Source organism: Lissotriton helveticus, chromosome 1_1 (assembly GCF_964261635.1).
Source record: "Lissotriton helveticus chromosome 1_1, aLisHel1.1, whole genome shotgun sequence".
Lineage (NCBI taxonomy): Eukaryota > Metazoa > Chordata > Amphibia > Caudata > Salamandridae > Lissotriton > Lissotriton helveticus.
This window is the reverse complement of record NC_136057.1, coordinates 997,026,772-997,049,737: the sequence shown is the minus strand read 5'-3', so window position 1 is coordinate 997,049,737 and position 22,966 is coordinate 997,026,772. Positions and strand designations below refer to the sequence as shown.

Genomic DNA, 22,966 nt, shown 5'->3' with positions numbered 1-22,966 from the left:
AAGAGTAAGTCTAATTCTCAGGAAGGTTAAGTGAAATGATCTGGGTGTGATTTCATGGTTTGATAAAGCCTATAGGTTGTAGTATACGAAACAACACCTTGCTCTGAGGAAAACTTCAAGGAACAGAGGTAGTTTGGTTTAGGCCAGTAATCTAAAAGACTGCAGGGCCTTCTGGAACCTGGTCAAAATTACTCCCTGGCGGAAGTACCAAAGCTACCCTTAGATTGCAACATTGCCCCAGAGGGCTGGGTGTTTCATTTCCAGTATAGTTATGCTTTGAAGGTCAATGCTCACAGTGGGCTGTTCCCAGCTCAATATAATTTTCCCATTGAATTTAATTTTTTGTTGGATGAGGTTATTACGGATATTCAGTACAGTCCAGCCATTAAAGCTCCTGGCCCCGACGGTGTCCCAATGGCGCTGTACACGGATAATATTAACTTCTGGACCCTTTACTTATGAACCCTTTACCTCCTCTTGTGAGGGCGGGTTTCCTGATGCTTGGAACTCTGCCATCATTATCCCAGTTTAAAAAAAAGGAATAGACAGGACTCGCCGTGTTATCACCCAATTTCTCTTTTGGACTCTTCAGGTAAGATTGTGGGACGCATTATCCTAGATAGGTTGGAACTTTGAATTACTGAGAATAAAATCCTGTCAGTGGTCCAGTTTAGCTTTCTACCCAGCTTTGGCGCCACTGAGCAATGTAATAGTCCTCATCTTATAATCAGTAAGTATAAACTCCCCATCTTATAATCAGTAAGTATAAACTGCTCAAGTGAAGTGCCATTCATCTCACATTCTTAGAACTATCTAGCACATATGATAGCATATGATAGCATTAACAGATAAAAGCTGTGGGATCTTATGGCCGATATGGAGGTGGAGAAGGGATTAGTACAGTTCCTGAGAGAGCTGCACTTGAACCTCCAGGCCAGGTTGAGGTATGGGAGCAGTGGGGAATGCTCCGACTCTTTGAGCCTACAGTCAAAGGTTTGGCAGGGGTGTGTGTTGGCACCAATCTTTTCCCACTCTATATTAACAAACTAGAGTTCGTTCTGGAAGGCCTAGGTAATGATGTCCCAAAAATGAAGAGTAAAAATGTTTTGTCACTCCTCTACACCGATGCTGTCATTTTATTAGCCAGAACCTCCAATGGACTTAAGGCCCTCATTGATGGTTTCGTTTGCTATATGGAGCATTAACCTGGAAACTAATAGATCCAAAACTTTTGTAATGGTTTGTGGCCCTAGGAATGTGAAGACTCACACATTCTATATTAACACCAAGTGCACTGAGAGAGTGAGATCCTTTCCTTATTTAGGTATCACTTTCAATGAAAGCCTCAGCTGCGCCTCATGTATGACTAATAGCCGTTCCAGTTTTACACGTGCCACGGGGTCGATTTTCAAAGTCTCAGTGTGTATAGGGAATAAGCCCTCCTGCCCGCTTGAGATCTACAAACGTAGATGTGTTCCCATCTTGACATATAGCTCTGGAATTTGGGGTTGGTCTAATCAAGGCAATTTGCAGTTGGAAGAAAATAGGGTGCTCCGCAAGCTATTAGGAGTTCTCCCAGAAGTAATAATCTCAAGGTGGATGAGGTGTTTGACTTAAACTATGTCGAAACCTGCATTAAACTAGCTTCTGTTTTATTGTGATGTTCTATCTGGTGCAACACACAGGCCTCTCTTAGTAGAGAAGTAATCGAGGATTGTCTGGCGTGTGCTCTGGGTCCCTCGCTGGTGAGAAGGATAAGGTAGGTGGGCTCCCGACTTAAATGCTTTGACGGAGACTGTGTAGTAGTCAATTTTAGACAGCCCAGAATTGTGGCTGGTCTGATACTTCAGGCTAATAAGGGCTTGAATAAGTCTAACCTGATCCAGCTTTTGCCCCTTTCCTATTTATACAACAAACTGGCCCACATGTCAAGGAGTCCGATGTACCCGCGGGTTTGGTGCAGCATTCGGGGCTGTTTATCTTTAATGGTTTCGAGCCACTTTCCACCCTGACATAGGTGGATTGACTCTCTGATTGGGGGCATAGTAATTGAAAGCCAGTTGCTCCTTTCCCAACCAACAGAATGTAGTGGGATCCCAGATTGAGATATCAGGTAACATGATATGCTCAAGTCTACATTGGGCAGTGTCAGTGGTATTCGGTCTCCAAATTAAGCCAATGCTGGGCACCACAGCCTTAGTGTGCTCAGTTGGATTGTTACGGGGTTAATGCTCAGATGGAATGTCATACTTATTGGAGTAGTCCAGCAATGTGATTTTGTCCTGTTGCAGGAGACCTGGGCTATGGATTATGTCTTCTGTGATAGCTTTGTAAGTTCTGCTCAACATGGCCTTCAGTAAACCTCAGGACAGGTTAATGATGGCCTGCTAGCATGATTTTAGGTTACCTTGGCATGCAGTATAAGAGCATCGATATAGGTAGTGGATTTATCCAGGCCTTCTATCTATAATGGGCGTCAAAAGTTAGGTTATTTGCTATGAATCTTTATAATGATGATGTCTCCACTGAGGTTAACAAAAATTTGACTGACCTTTCTTCTTGCATTATTTTTTGTACACTAGTCCTCTCTGTATAGGGAGCGTTTTAATCTGTTGGTTGCAGGCCATTTTTACACAAAGCTAGGGGACACACTGGACCTTACTGAATATCATCCTTCTGAACTATTCTGTCAATCTTCCTGTCGGGATTGTGAGTCCAGGGGTGCCTTACTCTTACCCAAGCTTGTCAGTCACAACCTGTATAGCGCCTTCAACTTCCTCAATCATGACATCTCTAGGTCAGGTACATTTACTGGAAGAGCTCAGCGCTCCACCATTGACTATTTGTTTATCTTCAGGAGTGTTTCCCCTAGGTTTGCTGACAGCGGTGTTATCTTCAATGTTTCAGCTAACATAATGCTCTCCATCTTTCTATTAACTATTCTGTGATAGCTAAAAGGGGCACTTTGTGGGAAACTCTTTGATAAAGGTTAAGGACAATCTGAGCAGACTGGCATGGAGGCATGCTGATACTGACTCAGTTTTAGCCAAGCTCGTGGCAGACAATCAGACCAATGTTTCAAATTGCCTCTCTTTACAGATTGATAGACACTTGGTAGCTGATTCCTTCGTGCCCCTGGGAGATGCTATAAGAGTAAGTCTAATTCTCAGGAAGGTTAAGTGAAATGATCTGGGTGTGATTTCATGGTTTGATAAAGCCTATAGGTTGTACTATACGAAACAACACCTTGCTCTGAGGAAAACTTCAAGGAACAGAGGTAGTTTGGTTTAGGCCAGTAATCTAAAAGACTGCAGGGCCTTCTGGAACCTGGTCAAAATTACTCCCTGGCGGAAGTACCAAAGCTACCCTTAGATTGCAACATTGCCCCAGAGGGCTGGGTGTTTCATTTCCAGTATAGTTATGCTTTGAAGGTCAATGCTCACAGTGGGCTGTTCCCAGCTCAATATAATTTTCCCATTGAATTTAATTTTTTGTTGGATGAGGTTATTACGGATATTCAGTACAGTCCAGCCATTAAAGCTCCTGGCCCCGACGGTGTCCCAATGGCGCTGTACACGGATAATATTAACTTCTGGACCCTTTACTTATGAACCCTTTACCTCCTCTTGTGAGGGCGGGTTTCCTGATGCTTGGAACTCTGCCATCATTATCCCAGTTTAAAAAAAAGGAATAGAAAGGACTCGCCGTGTTATCACCCAATTTCTCTTTTGGACTCTTCAGGTAAGATTGTGGGACGCATTATCCTAGATAGGTTGGAACTTTGAATTACTGAGAATAAAATCCTGTCAGTGGTCCAGTTTAGCTTTCTACCCAGCTTTGGCGCCACTGAACAATGTAATAGTCCTCATCTTATAATCAGTAAGTATAAACTCCCCATCTTATAATCAGTAAGTATAAACTGCTCAAGTGAAGTGCCATTCATCTCACATTCTTAGAACTATCTAGCACATATGATAGCATATGATAGCATTAACAGATAAAAGCTGTGGGATCTTATGGCCGATATGGAGGTGGAGAAGGGATTAGTACAGTTCCTGAGAGAGCTGCACTTGAACCTCCAGGCCAGGTTGAGGTATGGGAGCAGTGGGGAATGCTCCGACTCTTTGAGCCTACAGTCAAAGGTTTGGCAGGGGTGTGTGTTGGCACCAATCTTTTCCCACTCTATATTAACAAACTAGAGTTCGTTCTGGAAGGCCTAGGTAATGATGTCCCAAAAATGAAGAGTAAAAATGTTTTGTCACTCCTCTACACCGATGCTGTCATTTTATTAGCCAGAACCTCCAATGGACTTAGGGCCCTCATTGATGGTTTCGTTTGCTATATGGAGCATTAACCTGGAAACTAATAGATCCAAAACTTTTGTAATGGTTTGTGGCCCTAGGAATGTGAAGACTCACACATTCTATATTAACACCAAGTGCACTGAGAGAGTGAGATCCTTTCCTTATTTAGGTATCACTTTCAATGAAAGCCTCAGCTGCGCCTCATGTATGACTAATAGCCGTTCCAGTTTTACACGTGCCACGGGGTCGATTTTCAAAGTCTCAGTGTGTATAGGGAATAAGCCCTCCTGCCCGCTTGAGATCTACAAACGTAGATGTGTACCCATCTTGACATATAGCTCTGGAATTTGGGGTTGGTCTAATCAAGGCAATTTGCAGTTGGAAGAAAATAGGGTGCTCCGCAAGCTATTAGGAGTTCTCCCAGAAGTAATAACCTCAAGGTTGATGAGGTGTTTGACTTAAACTATGTCGAAACCTGCATTAAACTAGCTTCTGTTTTATTGTGATGTTCTATCTGGTGCAACACACAGGCCTCTCTTAGTAGAGAAGTAATCGAGGATTGTCTGGCGTGTGCTCTGGGTCCCTCGCTGGTGAGAAGGATAAGGTAGGTGGGCTCCCGACTTAAATGCTTTGACGGAGACTGTGTAGTAGTCAATTTTAGACAGCCCAGAATTGTGGCTGGTCTGATACTTCAGGCTAATAAGGGCTTGAATAAGTCTAACCTGATCCAGCTTTTGCCCCTTTCCTATTTATACAACAAACTGGCCCACATGTCAAGGAGTCCGATGTACCCGCGGGTTTGGTGCAGCATTCGGGGCTGTTTATCTTTAATGGTTTCGAGCCACTTTCCACCCTGACGTAGGTGGATTGACTCTCTGATTGGGGGCATAGTAATTGAAAGCCAGTTGCTCCTTTCCCAACCAACAGAATGTAGTGGGATCCCAGATTGAGATATCAGGTAACATGATATGCTCAAGTCTACATTGGGCAGTGTCAGTGGTATTCGGTCTCCAAATTAAGCCAATGCTGGGCACCACAGCCTTAGTGTGCTCAGTTGGATTGTTACGGGGTTAATGCTCAGATGGAATGTCATACTTATTGGAGTAGTCCAGCAATGTGATTTTGTCCTGTTGCAGGAGACCTGGGCTATGGATGATGTCTTCTGTGATAGCTTTGTAAGTTCTGCTCAACATGGCCTCCAGTAAACCTCAGGACAGGTTAATGATGGCCTGCTAGCATGATTTTAAGTTACCTTGGCATGCAGTATAAGAGCATCGATATAGGTAGTGGATTTATCCAGGCCTTCTATCTATAATGGGCGTCAAAAGTTAGGTTATTTGCTATGAATCTTTATAATGATGATGTCTCCACTGAGGTTAACAAAAATTTGACTGACCTTTCTTCTTGCATTATTTTTTGTACACTAGTCCTCTCTGTATAGGGAGCGTTTTAATCTGTTGGTTGCAGGCCATTTTTACACAAAGCTAGGGGACACACTGGACCTTACTGAATATCATCCTTCTGAACTATTCTGTCAATCTTCCTGTCGGGATTGTGAGTCCAGGGCTGCCTTACTCTTACCCAAGCTTGTCAGTCACAACCTGTATAGCGCCTTCAACTTCCTCAATCATGACATCTCTAGGTCAGGTACATTTACTGGAAGAGCTCAGCGCTCCACCATTGACTATTTTTTTATCTTCAGGAGTGTTTCCCCTAGGTTTGCTGACAGCGGTGTTATCTTCAATGTTTCAGCTAACATAATGCTCTCCATCTTTCTATTAACTATTCTGTGATAGCTAAAAGGGGCACTTTGTGGGAAACTCTTTGATAAAGGTTAAGGACAATCTGAGCAGACTGGCATGGAGGCATGCTGATACTGACTAAGTTTTAGCCAAGCTCGTGGCAGACAATCAGACCAATGTTTCAAATTGCCTCTCTTTACAGATTGATAGACACTTGGTAGCTGATTCCTTCGTGCCCCTGGGAGATGCTATAAGAGTAAGTCTAATTCTCAGGAAGGTTAAGTGAAATGATCTGGGTGTGATTTCATGGTTTGATAAAGCCTATAGGTTGTACTATACGAAACAACACCTTGCTCTGAGGAAAACTTCAAGGAACAGAGGTAGTTTGGTTTAGGCCAGTAATCTAAAAGACTGCAGGGCCTTCTGGAACCTGGTTAAAATTACTCCCTGGCGGAAGTACCAAAGCTACCCTTAGATTGCAACATTGCCCCAGAGGGCTGGGTGTTTCATTTCCAGTATAGTTATGCTTTGAAGGTCAATGCTCACAGTGGGCTGTTCCCAGCTCAATATAATTTTCCCATTGAATTAAATTTTTTGTTGGATGAGGTTATTACGGATATTCAGTACAGTCCAGCCATTAAAGCTCCTGGCCCCGACGGTGTCCCAATGGCGCTGTACACGGATAATATTAACTTCTGGACCCTTTACTTATGAACCCTTTACCTCCTCTTGTGAGGGCGGGTTTCCTGATGCTTGGAACTCTGCCATCATTATCCCAGTTTAAAAAAAAGAATAGAAAGGACTCGCCGTGTTATCACCCAATTTCTCTTTTGGACTCTTCAGGTAAGATTGTGGGACGCATTATCCTAGATAGGTTGGAACTTTGAATTACTGAGAATAAAATCCTGTCAGTGGTCCAGTTTAGCTTTCTACCCAGCTTTGGCGCCACTGAACAATGTAATAGTCCTCATCTTATAATCAGTAAGTATAAACTCCCCATCTTATAATCAGTAAGTATAAACTGCTCAAGTGAAGTGCCATTCATCTCACATTCTTAGAACTATCTAGCACATATGATAGCATATGATAGCATTAACAGATAAAAGCTGTGGGATCTTATGGCCGATATGGAGGTGGAGAAGGGATTAGTACAGTTCCTGAGAGAGCTGCACTTGAACCTCCAGGCCAGGTTGAGGTATGGGAGCAGTGGGGAATGCTCCGACTCTTTGAGCCTACAGTCAAAGGTTTGGCAGGGGTGTGTGTTGGCACCAATCTTTTCCCACTCTATATTAACAAACTAGAGTTCGTTCTGGAAGGCCTAGGTAATGATGTCCCAAAAATGAAGAGTAAAAATGTTTTGTCACTCCTCTACACCGATGCTGTCATTTTATTAGCCAGAACCTCCTATGGACTTAAGGCCCTCATTGATGGTTTCGTTTGCTATATGGAGCATTAACCTGGAAACTAATAGATCCAAAACTTTTGTAATGGTTTGTGGCCCTAGGAATGTGAAGACTCACACATTCTATATTAACACCAAGTGCACTGAGAGAGTGAGATCCTTTCCTTATTTAGGTATCACTTTCAATGAAAGCCTCAGCTGCGCCTCATGTATGACTAATAGCCGTTCCAGTTTTACACGTGCCACGGGGTCGATTTTCAAAGTCTCAGTGTGTATAGGGAATAAGCCCTCCTGCCCGCTTGAGATCTACAAACGTAGATGTGTTCCCATCTTGACATATAGCTCTGGAATTTGGGGTTGGTCTAATCAAGGCAATTTGCAGTTGGAAGAAAATAGGGTGCTCCGCAAGCTATTAGGAGTTCTCCCAGAAGTAATAACCTCAAGGTGGATGAGGTGTTTGACTTAAACTATGTCGAAACCTGCATTAAACTAGCTTCTGTTTTATTGTGATGTTCTATCTGGTGCAACACACAGGCCTCTCTTAGTAGAGAAGTAATCGAGGATTGTCTGGCGTGTGCTCTGGGTCCCTCGCTGGTGAGAAGGATAAGGTAGGTGGGCTCCCGACTTAAATGCTTTGACGGAGACTGTGTAGTAGTCAATTTTAGACAGCCCAGAATTGTGGCTGGTCTGATACTTCAGGCTAATAAGGGCTTGAATAAGTCTAACCTGATCCAGCTTTTGCCCCTTTCCTATTTATACAACAAACTGGCCCACATGTCAAGGAGTCCGATGTACCCGCGGGTTTGGTGCAGCATTCGGGGCTGTTTATCTTTAATGGTTTCGAGCCACTTTCCACCCTGACGTAGGTGGATTGACTCTCTGATTGGGGGCATAGAAATTGAAAGCCAGTTGCTCCTTTCCCAACCAACAGAATGTAGTGGGATCCCAGATTGAGATATCAGGTAACATGATATGCTCAAGTCTACATTGGGCAGTGTCAGTGGTATTCGGTCTCCAAATTAAGCCAATGCTGGGCACCACAGCCTTAGTGTGCTCAGTTGGATTGTTACGGGGTTAATGCTCAGATGGAATGTCATACTTATTGGAGTAGTCCAGCAATGTGATTTTGTCCTGTTGCAGGAGACCTGGGCTATGGATGATGTCTTCTGTGATAGCTTTGTAAGTTCTGCTCAACATGGCCTCCAGTAAACCTCAGGACAGGTTAATGATGGCCTGCTAGCATGATTTTAGGTTACCTTGGCATGCAGTATAAGAGCATCGATATAGGTAGTGGATTTATCCAGGCCTTCTATCTATAATGGGCGTCAAAAGTTAGGTTATTTGCTATGAATCTTTATAATGATGATGTCTCCACTGAGGTTAACAAAAATTTGACTGACCTTTCTTCTTGCATTATTTTTTGTACACTAGTCCTCTCTGTATAGGGAGCGTTTTAATCTGTTGGTTGCAGGCCATTTTTACACAAAGCTAGGGGACACACTGGACCTTACTGAATATCATCCTTCTGAACTATTCTGTCAATCTTCCTGTCGGGATTGTGAGTCCAGGGGTGCCTTACTCTTACCCAAGCTTGTCAGTCACAACCTGTATAGCGCCTTCAACTTCCTCAATCATGACATCTCTAGGGCAGGTACATTTACTGGAAGAGCTCAGCGCTCCACCATTGACTATTTTTTTATCTTCAGGAGTGTTTCCCCTAGGTTTGCTGACAGCGGTGTTATCTTCAATGTTTCAGCTAACATAATGCTCTCCATCTTTCTATTAACTATTCTGTGATAGCTAAAAGGGGCACTTTGTGGGAAACTCTTTGATAAAGGTTAAGGACAATCTGAGCAGACTGGCATGGAGGCATTCTGATACTGACTCAGTTTTAGCCAAGCTCGTGGCAGACAATCAGACCAATGTTTCAAATTGCCTCTCTTTACAGATTGATAGACACTTGGTAGCTGATTCCTTCGTGCCCCTGGGAGATGCTATAAGAGTAAGTCTAATTCTCAGGAAGGTTAAGTGAAATGATCTGGGTGTGATTTCATGGTTTGATAAAGCCTATAGGTTGTAGTATACGAAACAACACCTTGCTCTGAGGAAAACTTCAAGGAACAGAGGTAGTTTGGTTTAGGCCAGTAATCTAAAAGACTGCAGGGCCTTCTGGAACCTGGTCAAAATTACTCCCTGGCGGAAGTACCAAAGCTACCCTTAGATTGCAACATTGCCCCAGAGGGCTGGGTGTTTCATTTCCAGTATAGTTATGCTTTGAAGGTCAATGCTCACAGTGGGCTGTTCCCAGCTCAATATAATTTTCCCATTGAATTTAATTTTTTGTTGGATGAGGTTATTACGGATATTCAGTACAGTCCAGCCATTAAAGCTCCTGGCCCCGACGGTGTCCCAATGGCGCTGTACACGGATAATATTAACTTCTGGACCCTTTACTTATGAACCCTTTACCTCCTCTTGTGAGGGCGGGTTTCCTGATGCTTGGAACTCTGCCATCATTATCCCAGTTTAAAAAAAAGGAATAGAAAGGACTCGCCGTGTTATCACCCAATTTCTCTTTTGGACTCTTCAGGTAAGATTGTGGGACGCATTATCCTAGATAGGTTGGAACTTTGAATTACTGAGAATAAAATCCTGTCAGTGGTCCAGTTTAGCTTTCTACCCAGCTTTGGCGCCACTGAACAATGTAATAGTCCTCATCTTATAATCAGTAAGTATAAACTCCCCATCTTATAATCAGTAAGTATAAACTGCTCAAGTGAAGTGCCATTCATCTCACATTCTTAGAACTATCTAGCACATATGATAGCATATGATAGCATTAACAGATAAAAGCTGTGGGATCTTATGGCCGATATGGAGGTGGAGAAGGGATTAGTACAGTTCCTGAGAGAGCTGCACTTGAACCTCCAGGCCAGGTTGAGGTATGGGAGCAGTGGGGAATGCTCCGACTCTTTGAGCCTACAGTCAAAGGTTTGGCAGGGGTGTGTGTTGGCACCAATCTTTTCCCACTCTATATTAACAAACTAGAGTTCGTTCTGGAAGGCCTAGGTAATGATGTCCCAAAAATGAAGAGTAAAAATGTTTTGTCACTCCTCTACACCGATGCTGTCATTTTATTAGCCAGAACCTCCAATGGACTTAAGGCCCTCATTGATGGTTTCGTTTGCTATATGGAGCATTAACCTGGAAACTAATAGATCCAAAACTTTTGTAATGGTTTGTGGCCCTAGGAATGTGAAGACTCACACATTCTATATTAACACCAAGTGCACTGAGAGAGTGAGATCCTTTCCTTATTTAGGTATCACTTTCAATGAAAGCCTCAGCTGCGCCTCATGTATGACTAATAGCCGTTCCAGTTTTACACGTGCCACGGGGTCGATTTTCAAAGTCTCAGTGTGTATAGGGAATAAGCCCTCCTGCCCGCTTGAGATCTACAAACGTAGATGTGTTCCCATCTTGACATATAGCTCTGGAATTTGGGGTTGGTCTAATCAAGGCAATTTGCAGTTGGAAGAAAATAGGGTGCTCCGCAAGCTATTAGGAGTTCTCCCAGAAGTAATAACCTCAAGGTGGATGAGGTGTTTGACTTAAACTATGTCGAAACCTGCATTAAACTAGCTTCTGTTTTATTGTGATGTTCTATCTGGTGCAACACACAGGCCTCTCTTAGTAGAGAAGTAATCGAGGATTGTCTGGCGTGTGCTCTGGGTCCCTCGCTGGTGAGAAGGAGAAGGTAGGTGGGCTCCCGACTTAAATGCTTTGACGGAGACTGTGTAGTAGTCAATTTTAGACAGCCCAGCATTGTGGCTGGTCTGATACTTCAGGCTAATAAGGGCTTGAATAAGTCTAACCTGATCCAGCTTTTGCCCCTTTCCTATTTATACAACAAACTGGCCCACATGTCAAGGAGTCCGATGTACCCGCGGGTTTGGTGCAGCATTCGGGGCTGTTTATCTTTAATGGTTTCGAGCCACTTTCCACCCTGACGTAGGTGGATTGACTCTCTGATTGGGGGCATAGTAATTGAAAGCCAGTTGCTCCTTTCCCAACCAACAGAATGTAGTGGGATCCCAGATTGAGATATCAGGTAACATGATATGCTCAAGTCTACATTGGGCAGTGTCAGTGGTATTCGGTCTCCAAATTAAGCCAATGCTGGGCACCACAGCCTTAGTGTGCTCAGTTGGATTGTTACGGGGTTAATGCTCAGATGGAATGTCATACTTATTGGAGTAGTCCAGCAATGTGATATTGTCCTGTTGCAGGAGACCTGGGCTATGGATGATGTCTTCTGTGATAGCTTTGTAAGTTCTGCTCAACATGGCCTCCAGTAAACCTCAGGACAGGTTAATGATGGCCTGCTAGCATGATTTTAGGTTACCTTGGCATGCAGTATAAGAGCATCGATATAGGTAGTGGATTTATCCAGGCCTTCTATCTATAATGGGCGTCAAAAGTTAGGTTATTTGCTATGAATCTTTATAATGATGATGTCTCCACTGAGGTTAACAAAAATTTGACTGACCTTTCTTCTTGCATTATTTTTTGTACACTAGTCCTCTCTGTATAGGGAGCATTTTAATCTGTTGGTTGTAGGCCATTTTTACACAAAGCTAGGGGACACACTGGACCTTACTGAATATCATCCTTCTGAACTATTCTGTCAATCTTCCTGTCGGGATTGTGAGTCCAGGGGTGCCTTACTCTTACCCAAGCTTGTCAGTCACAACCTGTATAGCGCCTTCAACTTCCTCAATCATGACATCTCTAGGTCAGGTACATTTACTGGAAGAGCTCAGCGCTCCACCATTGACTATTTTTTTATCTTCAGGAGTGTTTCCCCTAGGTTTGCTGACAGCGGTGTTATCTTCAATGTTTCAGCTAACATAATGCTCTCCATCTTTCTATTAACTATTCTGTGATAGCTAAAAGGGACACTTTGTGGGAAACTCTTTGATAAAGGTTAAGGACAATCTGAGCAGACTGGCATGGAGGCATTCTGATACTGACTCAGTTTTAGCCAAGCTCGTGGCAGACAATCAGACCAATGTTTCAAATTGCCTCTCTTTACAGATTGATAGACACTTGGTAGCTGATTCCTTCGTGCCCCTGGGAGATGCTATAAGAGTAAGTCTAATTCTCAGGAAGGTTAAGTGAAATGATCTGGGTGTGATTTCATGGTTTGATAAAGCCTATAGGTTGTAGTATACGAAACAACACCTTGCTCTGAGGAAAACTTCAAGGAACAGAGGTAGTTTGGTTTAGGTCAGTAATCTAAAAGACTGCAGGGCCTTCTGGAACCTGGTCAAAATTACTCCCTGGCGGAAGTACCAAAGCTACCCTTAGATTGCAACATTGCCCCAGAGGGCTGGGTGTTTCATTTCCAGTATAGTTATGCTTTGAAGGTCAATGCTCACAGTGGGCTGTTCCCAGCTCAATATAATTTTCCCATTGAATTTAATTTTTTGTTGGATGAGGTTATTACGGATATTCAGTACAGTCCAGCCATTAAAGCTCCTGGCCCCGACGGTGTCCCAATGGCGCTGTACACGGATAATATTAACTTCTGGACCCTTTACTTATGAACCCTTTACCTCCTCTTGTGAGGGCGGGTTTCCTGATGCTTGGAACTCTGCCATCATTATCCCAGTTTAAAAAAAAGGAATAGAAAGGACTCGCCGTGTTATCACCCAATTTCTCTTTTGGACTCTTCAGGTAAGATTGTGGGACGCATTATCCTAGATAGGTTGGAACTTTGAATTACTGAGAATAAAATCCTGTCAGTGGTCCAGTTTAGCTTTCTACCCAGCTTTGGCGCCACTGAACAATGTAATAGTCCTCATCTTATAATCAGTAAGTATAAACTCCCCATCTTATAATCAGTAAGTATAAACTGCTCAAGTGAAGTGCCATTCATCTCACATTCTTAGAACTATCTAGCACATATGATAGCATATGATAGCATTAACAGATAAAAGCTGTGGGATCTTATGGCCGATATGGGGGTGGAGAAGGGATCAGTACAGTCCCTGAGAGAGCTGCACTTGAACCTCCAGGCCAGGTTGAGGTATGGGAGCAGTGGGGAATGCTCCGACTCTTTGAGCCTACAGTCAAAGGTTTGGCAGGGGTGTGTGTTGGCACCAATCTTTTCCCACTCTATATTAACAAACTAGAGTTCGTTCTGGAAGGCCTAGGTAATGATGTCCCAAAAATGAAGAGTAAAAATGTTTTGTCACTCCTCTACACCGATGCTGTCATTTTATTAGCCAGAACCTCCAATGGACTTAAGGCCCTCATTGATGGTTTCGTTTGCTATATGGAGCATTAACCTGGAAACTAATAGATCCAAAACTTTTGTAATGGTTTGTGGCCCTAGGAATGTGAAGACTCACACATTCTATATTAACACCAAGTGCACTGAGAGAGTGAGATCCTTTCCTTATTTAGGTATCACTTTCAATGAAAGCCTCAGCTGCGCCTCATGTATGACTAATAGCCGTTCCAGTTTTACACGTGCCACGGGGTCGATTTTCAAAGTCTCAGTGTGTATAGGGAATAAGCCCTCCTGCCCGCTTGAGATCTACAAACGTAGATGTGTTCCCATCTTGACATATAGCTCTGGAATTTGGGGTTGGTCTAATCAAGGCAATTTGCAGTTGGAAGAAAATAGGGTGCTCCGCAAGCTATTAGGAGTTCTCCCAGAAGTAATAACCTCAAGGTGGATGAGGTGTTTGACTTAAACTATGTCGAAACCTGCATTAAACTAGCTTCTGTTTTATTGTGATGTTCTATCTGGTGCAACACACAGGCCTCTCTTAGTAGAGAAGTAATCGAGGATTGTCTGGCGTGTGCTCTGGGTCCCTCGCTGCTTTGGATACAGTATATGCAGAACAACCTCTGTAGCCTTGGAAGAGCCAGTCTACTCATTGATCCAACATCATTAAGAAGGAGGACATGAGGTGGCTGAAGGAAAGTTTCCTGTTGAAACAGTCCAGGGAGATGGTGTTATCCACTTCAGACTCATTTAGAAAATATGTGGTGATACAAACGTGGCCTGGGATCAAACCTTATTTATTGTGGGTTAACAACCTTTGGGAGAGAGATCCCTCCTTACCAGATTTTGCCTGGGTTCCATTAGATGAAAACTGAGTTTTCATCTCAGTCAGTCAGATGTTTCCACCATTTGTTTTTGCCCCCGTGATGAATTATCTGACCAAACCATAATGCACTTTTTGCTTTTCTATATGTATTAAAGAGATTTGTCTAGGGACTTGCTTATCCCAGTGTATGCAAAACAAAGATTTAAAAACTGTAGACCTGGGCTCATATACCTACCGTCAGTGCAATCTCAGGAAGTATGCTTTAAAATGGGTCTATTTTTAAAGTCAGCCATTAAATTATGCAACTCCCTGCTATTTTAAAATGAGCTTTTATCCAACTTTAGCACTTCTTATTTCCATAGTATGGATTACATGATTTTATCTGTGAATAGTGGTGTTTAATCTTATTGTTACTGTATTATGTTTCTTGATCTGTTTTTGTATGCGCTCTTCGGCGGCGGCCATCCTGTATCGAGGGTGGAGGGGTGAGGTACCAAAAAAAAAGCACTTACCTCCGCAGCGCAACGTCCTCCTCCTACGGGTGTCTTCCAGGAAGCTCTCGATGCAGGAAACTTCACTACCCAATCCTGGTGCTGCTTTCACACATAGAGTAGGCTCTCCCAGCACTCCTAAGAACACTGAAGGCCAGCGCTTTCTTTAACCCAGCTATCTAAAACAGCTAGGTCAGAAAACATTAAAATGTGCATATCTGACTGGCCATCCCAAGATGGCCGGCCATATAGACATGCACATTTTAAAGAGCACAATTCCCGGCTGCTGCCACTCGGCAGCGCTTTCCCCGCCTTGTCCTGACACTTAGTCCGAGATGGGTTGCTGAAAAGTAAAACGGTAATAAATAAACTTTATTTCTGTTTTATTTTTCAGATCTGAGGCTTGTGGGGCTATGCTCCTCTGCTCAAATGGAGGAGCCACCCCTCGTTCTTTTATGGTCATTATTTGGTCGAAATAAAGATGATGATGAAATGTATTTTCTGGACTTGTCAGCAAGTCCAGGGGCACCTAACCCCAGAGGAAGAAAGGCTCTTGGGGTTCAAGCTTCAGTTATTTTGCTACCTTCAAAGTTGCCACCCTCACTTTAATGGGATGTTTGAAGTTATCAGTCGTAGATGTGAGCATGCTTTGTAGCACAGGCAAATACTGATTGCATTTTTCAATGTTAGAAAGTGTTTCCATATGGAAAGCATCCTCCTCCTCTCCTACCTGCAATGGGATTTTGTTTTGTTGTGGATGCTATGCTGAAGTGTCATCAGACACAGAGGCATACGTGCATACAGTATAACTGCAGCGGACGTGTTATGATTTTATGAATTTATCCCACGTTTCTCACCTTCCTGCCCTAAATAGCATTATTACCCAAAGCTGACAGACAGCTCTAGTAGATAGCAAACAGCCCTTGTGGGTCTCTTAGTGCTGTCTGGTAGAAAGGGGCAGTGAATAACCAGAACATGTGTAAACTATAAAATGTGCCATTTTCCTAAATATGACACATTGTTTTCTTCGAAATCTAATTATATTTTACTATCTTAGTCATTTATGTCTTGCTTGTGAATTCATTTGTTTTTTATTTCATGGCTTGTCCTTTTTCAATGTGTTTATGTTTTTTTTAATGTATATACTTTTCTGTTTATGGCTTATTATTAAATAGCATTTACTTACAAATGAATTCAACCTTTTCTGTATTTTAATGCACTTTACTTTTGCTTTTATTTTATTAACTGCTTGCTCTGTATAATGCACTTAAATGTTTACACCTAGTTTCATTTTTTAATTTATTTATATACTACTTTTAAATTGAATAACTCCTGTTTATTAATGTATTGTTCTTCCGTTTTTATTTCATGTGTTTTTTTTAAATACATTATACACTTATTTTTCATTTAGTACTCTCTTATTTCATCTAGGTCTCTATGCTTTTTAATCATTAACATTTCGTTGTTTATTAGATTTCATAAGCAACTCCCAGTTCAAGAAAATAAACACTTTTTAATCACAAACAAATACCACCTACTGTGAGCAAATTACCTCTATAAAATGATTGCCTGGACATAAAATTACCATATATATTTTAATTTGCATTTCTTTTTTTAGGTAAGAAGCGAGAAGCCATTTGCTTCCTCATAGAAGATTACTAAGAGCTCATCCTCTTTCACTGTTTCAGTTTCTGCCCCATCATTGGGCACATATTTTCCCATTAATTCCTTTGAAGATACTCACATGTGCGGGCTGTGGTGGAGATCCCGGGTCCAACAATGGACCCAAAGAGGACGTAGAGTGAGATGACGTACTCCGTGTCATGAGCCAGGTTCTTCAATTGGTATGACGTGGAGGAAGTATTCAAGGCCAGCTGCCGGGGGCGGTCCCTCCCGATGAACTCTGAGGGAAAACAGCAATACAATGAAGACATGAATGAGCACGCGTGTCACTGTATGTGCAGGTGGATCGTAATATGAGTAAAATGATGTGAATGGTTGTCACTTGATAGCAATTGTAATGATACAAAGACCTACTCTTCCTTGTCACAATCCATACAGTATGGGGGTGAGAGATGTGCAGCAAACATGCAGTCATGTTGCCTATTCAAATTTAACAAAACATTTTTTTTTATTAGGACATAAATACCTGACCTTTCAGTCAGAAATTCTGTTTGCAATTCCCATGAGCTGTCAACATGGATGAAGACAGACTGCACAGGAGAGAGGAAGCAAGGCAATTTAGGACTGTCATAGAAAACAGTGTGACTCAGTGATGTGAGCATCACTGGTACATATGTATATACATTGAGCACATCTAGACAAAAAGAGCTCAAAAGCTTTACAGGGTAAGTAATCCAAGCATGATTCTTTTTCCTTTTTACATTCATTCCGTGGGATTGTATACAAAGAGTGTCAAGTATTTGACCCATTACAACAATGTTGCAACTATCGAGCACAGAGTAAAATTCTAAACTCTGAACACAGAAGGAACCTAATTAATTTCTCCTTCCTTCTTCAACGCATTAGACGTGCCAGCACATAACAACAAAACTAATTCTCACACCGAACCTCTGCCCAAATATTTTTCAGAGTTATTCCCTGAATTAAAAGTCAAAGCGAAGAAAATGGCCTGTCCAGTCTACACCCCTGATGAGAATCCCATAAAGAAATAGGGGATTCGAAACGCATCAGCGTTCTCCTTACTGCTGGGTTATTTAAATAATAATTGTCCAGATGTAGCATGTTGGTTGAACTTTATACACATTGGATCTAAAAATGTTAACCTAGGAGTGCAACAACCCCTGTATTTTGTATGTAATTTGATGCACTAGGAAAAGCGGTTGTTGCTTATGGTTTAAATCTTTGACTGGCTTTGTTGTTTCATAATGTTTTGTCTTAATACATGCAATTTATTTTGTTCACAATATATGTGATATATGTTATTTTGAAACTACGGAATTAGGTGGTGGGTGTCTTTCCACTGACACTTCTTGAAAAAAAATTTAATTTGTGAAAGTTTCTTCTTTTAAAAAAAAGGTTGGTAATTAAATTACCCAGACCATGCAAAAAAGATAAATGGTCTGAAGTCTGTTTATTCATTGAAACAGCCCTTGAATAGCAGTCCAGGCTTACTTTCCTTTATAAAGTATTTGACCCACAGCATTTGTCCACAAGCCATGCACGTCCATTTCCCTTAGGTAGACCAATGTTTTCAAAGCTCCACATAGGAAGGTAAGCAACTACTTGGTGAACCATCAAATCAATGGCCAAAGAGGATTCAGTGCAGACCCATATTCTGAAATTGTAAAACAACCTACATTCAGGAGAACGGTGCTACTGACACACACAAACGTAACCACATCAAAGCACCAAAATGCCCAAACCAATAGTTGCATGGATACAAAAAATAATCTAAAAACATGTGTATAATTATTCAGCTACCAGGAATGAGGAAGCCTATTCTGTGCCCCCTGACCATTAGGTGGACTGCATGTTGTTAGTATGATATAGAGATAGATGGTATAGTGACTGAAGTGCTGTTACACTGGAAAAAAAGAATGAGAACAAAACAACAGGGTAAGCCCAAAACAACAGAACGCTATCACTTTCAGGTACTGATGAGGAGAGCCACACAAGTCAAATGCACAATATGGGCAGCATCAGAACCCCCTGCATACCACAGCAGGAGCAGAAACCAATAACCCTGTCTCCATATGGAATGAAGAATATGAATCCACCAGAAGAGAATATAGAAGGCAACGTCTGTATTTCTCATAGTCTAGCTCAAAAACTCCAAAAGTGGGAGTTTGTTTCTGAAAAACAAAACAACAATGACTCCCCCAGCCAGGAGTTTTACGTAGAGTCCACCATACTCAAGACAAACTCCTAACTCCAGAATGTGAGAGTCAATATTTCCACTAAGCACCCAAATGAAGCTGTGTCTCATTGTAAAAGTAAACTGCTCTACAATTCCAGTAAAATTTAACAATGGTGGGGATATTAGTTGAAGATCAGCTTATTTTTAACTGTGTGCATAATGCAGGAATTGAGCCCGATTCACAGAGGTAAATTTACATGTGTAGATCTACTCACATGCATATCTACTTCTACACCAAGATGTAACACTCCGCTTTTAGCCATTTCCCATTTGTGAGTGGGGATTTACACCTAGGTGTAGACTTGCATATCCACACTGCCTTCAATGAGGTTGTGGAGTCTCCTACGACTGATTTTATGAGTGTAAAGTTATCATTAGCAGCTTAATACCTTTGGGTGAAGCTCTCCACAACTAGGACAGAGATCTCCCTAAAAGACAGTATGGGGCAATTTAATGACGTTTATTTTGTTTTAAATAATAATATTTTAATCTTAAATTTTAAATGCAAAATAAATAAAATAATTAAAATTAACCTTGAACTAATAAAACAAAATTACAGGTTACAACACATCATATCTTCAAATTAACTTTTTATAGAAATTATAAAATAATTTAATATTATATTAATTTAATTTATGCATTATCACTGTTAAACAATAATTTAAAAATAAAATTACCCACCCTCACTAAAACAAATTTTTGTTTAATTTGTAGTAAGCTTATTTAAAAACTGTTAATTTAATTCATTTAAATACAATCTTTAAGAATAGTTTAAAGTGTTTCATTTAATGTTTTTAAATTAAGTATATTTTTAGAAAATAGGTATGGCTATTTTTCCACCACTAAGATATGTACTAAATATTTCTAATTTATATTTAAAATTAATTTTATTAAATTGACTTACTTCAAGACTGGTCTGGGGTACATTTAAGCCTGTTTTCACAAAACATACACCTCTGTGCGCAGATATCTCTGCCAGCATGGCAGGGATTTCTGTACAGAAAAGACAGCAGAGGAAGAGATGCAGCTGTACAACCGTAGGTTTGTGAATTGCCTTTTGTAATACTACTTTATGAACTCCCAAATGTAGTTTATGTATTAGGCCCACTGTGTCCAGATGTTTTCACATTACGATGCAAGTATAAAAGGGTTTGATCTTGCATCTAAAGCAAGAGTCATTTTATACCAACATGTGTTCTTTCAGGGATGGCCTGGCACTTTTCTTCAAGAAGCTTTGTCAAGCCATTGCATATTAGCACAAAACAAGTCCAGCCAGCAAAGCATGCACTGTGATATGAATGTTGTGAACCGCAGCCGGGAATTTGTGCGTGCAACCAAAGTATTGTAATGCTTCACAAAACCTAATGAGGTAGAGGTGAGAGTATCAACACTCATTCCATTTCAAAGGGAATTTAAATCTATGGAGGTGGGGAGGCAGACCTTCAAATTGCCAGAAAGACTAATCTTTCAACAGCAGCACTGAAGGTCGGAATATGTGTAACTGTAGCACCCTCCATCTCCTCAGAAGAGGGAGTGAGCCGGCCCAGCGTGATTGCCAATCCCCACATAAACCTTGAGGATTTCAACCGAAGCCTCCCCTAAGCACCAGGAAGGGTTACCAGTAAGTAACCACCATACATTGAGGATGCTGTCTGGTCAACAGTTTTCCATAAGTGACACACAAAATCCTGATCCATCAGTTCCAGGAGATCGGTATCAAGGGTAGTGCTCTAGACTGGTTTGTGGCCTTCCTGCGGAATAGGTCTTTTCAGGTTATCTCTCCTCCTTTCCACTCTCAAAGTCACTCTCTGAGCTGCGGGGTCCCTCAGGGGTCAGCATTGAGCCCGACCCTGTTCAATATTTATGTTCGGTCATTGGCCCTAATGGCCAAAGCCTGTAACATATCTTTGGTATCTTATGCAGATGATACGCAGTTAGTCTTTTCTTGCACTAAGGACCCCATCAGGAACATCCCCAATCACTTGGCCTTCAGAAGGGCAGTAAAAACCTGGCTGTTCCAGTAGCAGGAACCTCGTATGCAACCTCCCTCTGTACCTTAACGCTGGGACGTCCCTTTGCTGGGACAGTCATGCACTCTATAAATCACGTAACATAACATAACATCCCCCCTCCTAAACCATAATCTGTCTTGATGCAAGTGGAAGGGGATAGGGAAGAGGTGCTACCACACACATCAAAACTGTAGCTGCTATTGACAAAGACCATTGTAAAAGTTGATTTCAAGTTATCAAACTCATGTGCTTAATGTTATAGTTATAAACATTTCTGAATTTAAATGAGAGCACTGCACTTTGTAGAGCTGCATCTTTCCATACTTTTTGATATAGGCGCCAAACTAGGCCTTTACTCCATCTTTGTTTGCAATTAGGCCATTTTTTCACGGAAGCTCTGTGTTCACATTCTGTTGTCGAAGTACTACGGTGGAAGCCTTTTGTTACATTCAAAGCTCTTCCTGCTTAAGATACTGTAGGCATATTCCTTTGTGAGACATCCATTGTTTTGTGTAACTGGATTTGTACTGCTGCATCCAATGACATTAGGTCAGAATATGACCATTCAATATTCAGTTAGGGCTTAGCGCTAGAATGGCGGCAGTCGGTGACAATGCAAAATTTTGTAAACTGTTTTGTTTAGCTTCCTCACATTATACTCACTGTGCAGTGTGCTATTGAGACGTCTATTGTGAATTTGTGAGAATGTTTCTATTGTGAATTGTGAGTCCTATTGTGAATTGTTTCTAATAAAAGGTGGTATGTTTTGGAGGGGTGCCGGTCTTTTATCTCTAGAGACTGAATCTCTGTAGGTTTGTATCATGATTAGGACCAGGAATATTTTTATTCTGAATCTTCACTTCATATCTTGCTCGGTACTGCACTTGATTGAGCCTTATACTAATTTCTGATACTGATTTGATATGTATTCTAACTAACTATTGTGTGGTATCCTGCTCTTCTTGATGTTTAGTCCTTCTTTTGTATTCTGTGCCCTGCTGCTCAGGCATTGTGTGCTGGATGTCATGGAATGTTCTTGTGTGTTTGGTTGAGTGAAATGCCAGTTGGTGTGTACGGGCTGAGCAGCCAGGATGCTGCTCCCGGTGGGACTACTGCTATAACTGCCTTGTAATCTACTTTTCCTGTAACCTAAGATACCTACTTTAATCTAAAGGATAAACTACCTTTTGGATTCACCATCATTTCTGCCTACCTTCCTTCTTACATTATTATAAATTGTTTTTGCCTTCTGTATTGCACTTTGAATTATTGTTAATAAACCTTCATAGTTTACATTTTGCTGTTGACTCCAGGGAGCTTATTTTGTGAAATGCTATTATTTCATTTGTGCTGGGGGGTGCTGTTGGGGGCACAATGCCTCATCTATTCTTGAGGTTTAGCATCATCCCTCGCTTCTACATGGGCACTTTATCTAAAACTAAGATAGCGTCAACACCATAAAATGATGGACCTAAGCCTGGTACACAACCACCAAAGGCACATCGAAAGGAGTCCCTGGCCTTGTGCTTCTCACTTTGCACTCCAAGGGAATGGAATACCTCTGGGACATCAAGCTGTACCACAAGGTCCTCCTTAAAAAGAATAGAGAAGCCAAATATACACACAAAAATGTAAGACAAAGAAAACCAAACAAAAGGGGATCTTAACAAGAAGTAAAAAAGCATAGTGCACAAAGTTGGTCTCTGGGAACCAGACAAAACTGAGTCCAGTGTTGAAAGAAGTACGTGAGATACTGTGTTCCCATGGCAAGGGCCTTGGCTCATCGGTTTGTCCACCATATCTGCTACTAGGAGGTGACACAGAAAAAACAAACAGACACCACACCTTCCTTATCACATTACTTTGCTCAACTACCTTTCATTGCACACATGTATTGTTTGTTTAAAATGTTTACATTTGACTGTATATGTATGTGTGTATATATCTAATCTATATATACATACAAATTGAAATGCAAACATTTAAGCAAACGTGTACATTAATGGATTCC

General features: G+C 41.6%; 1 protein-coding gene across 1 annotated transcript in view; it reads right to left on the bottom strand.

The window, feature by feature from the left end:
* Positions 1-22,966, bottom strand: part of LOC144763327 (uncharacterized) — a 1,153,250-nt gene that overhangs the window by 931,004 nt on the left and 199,280 nt on the right. Inside the window, exon 13 of the mRNA XM_078648815.1 lies at positions 16,808-16,966. Within this exon, the coding sequence (XP_078504941.1) occupies positions 16,808-16,966 (159 nt within the window). The remainder of the gene's footprint in view (positions 1-16,807; positions 16,967-22,966) is intronic.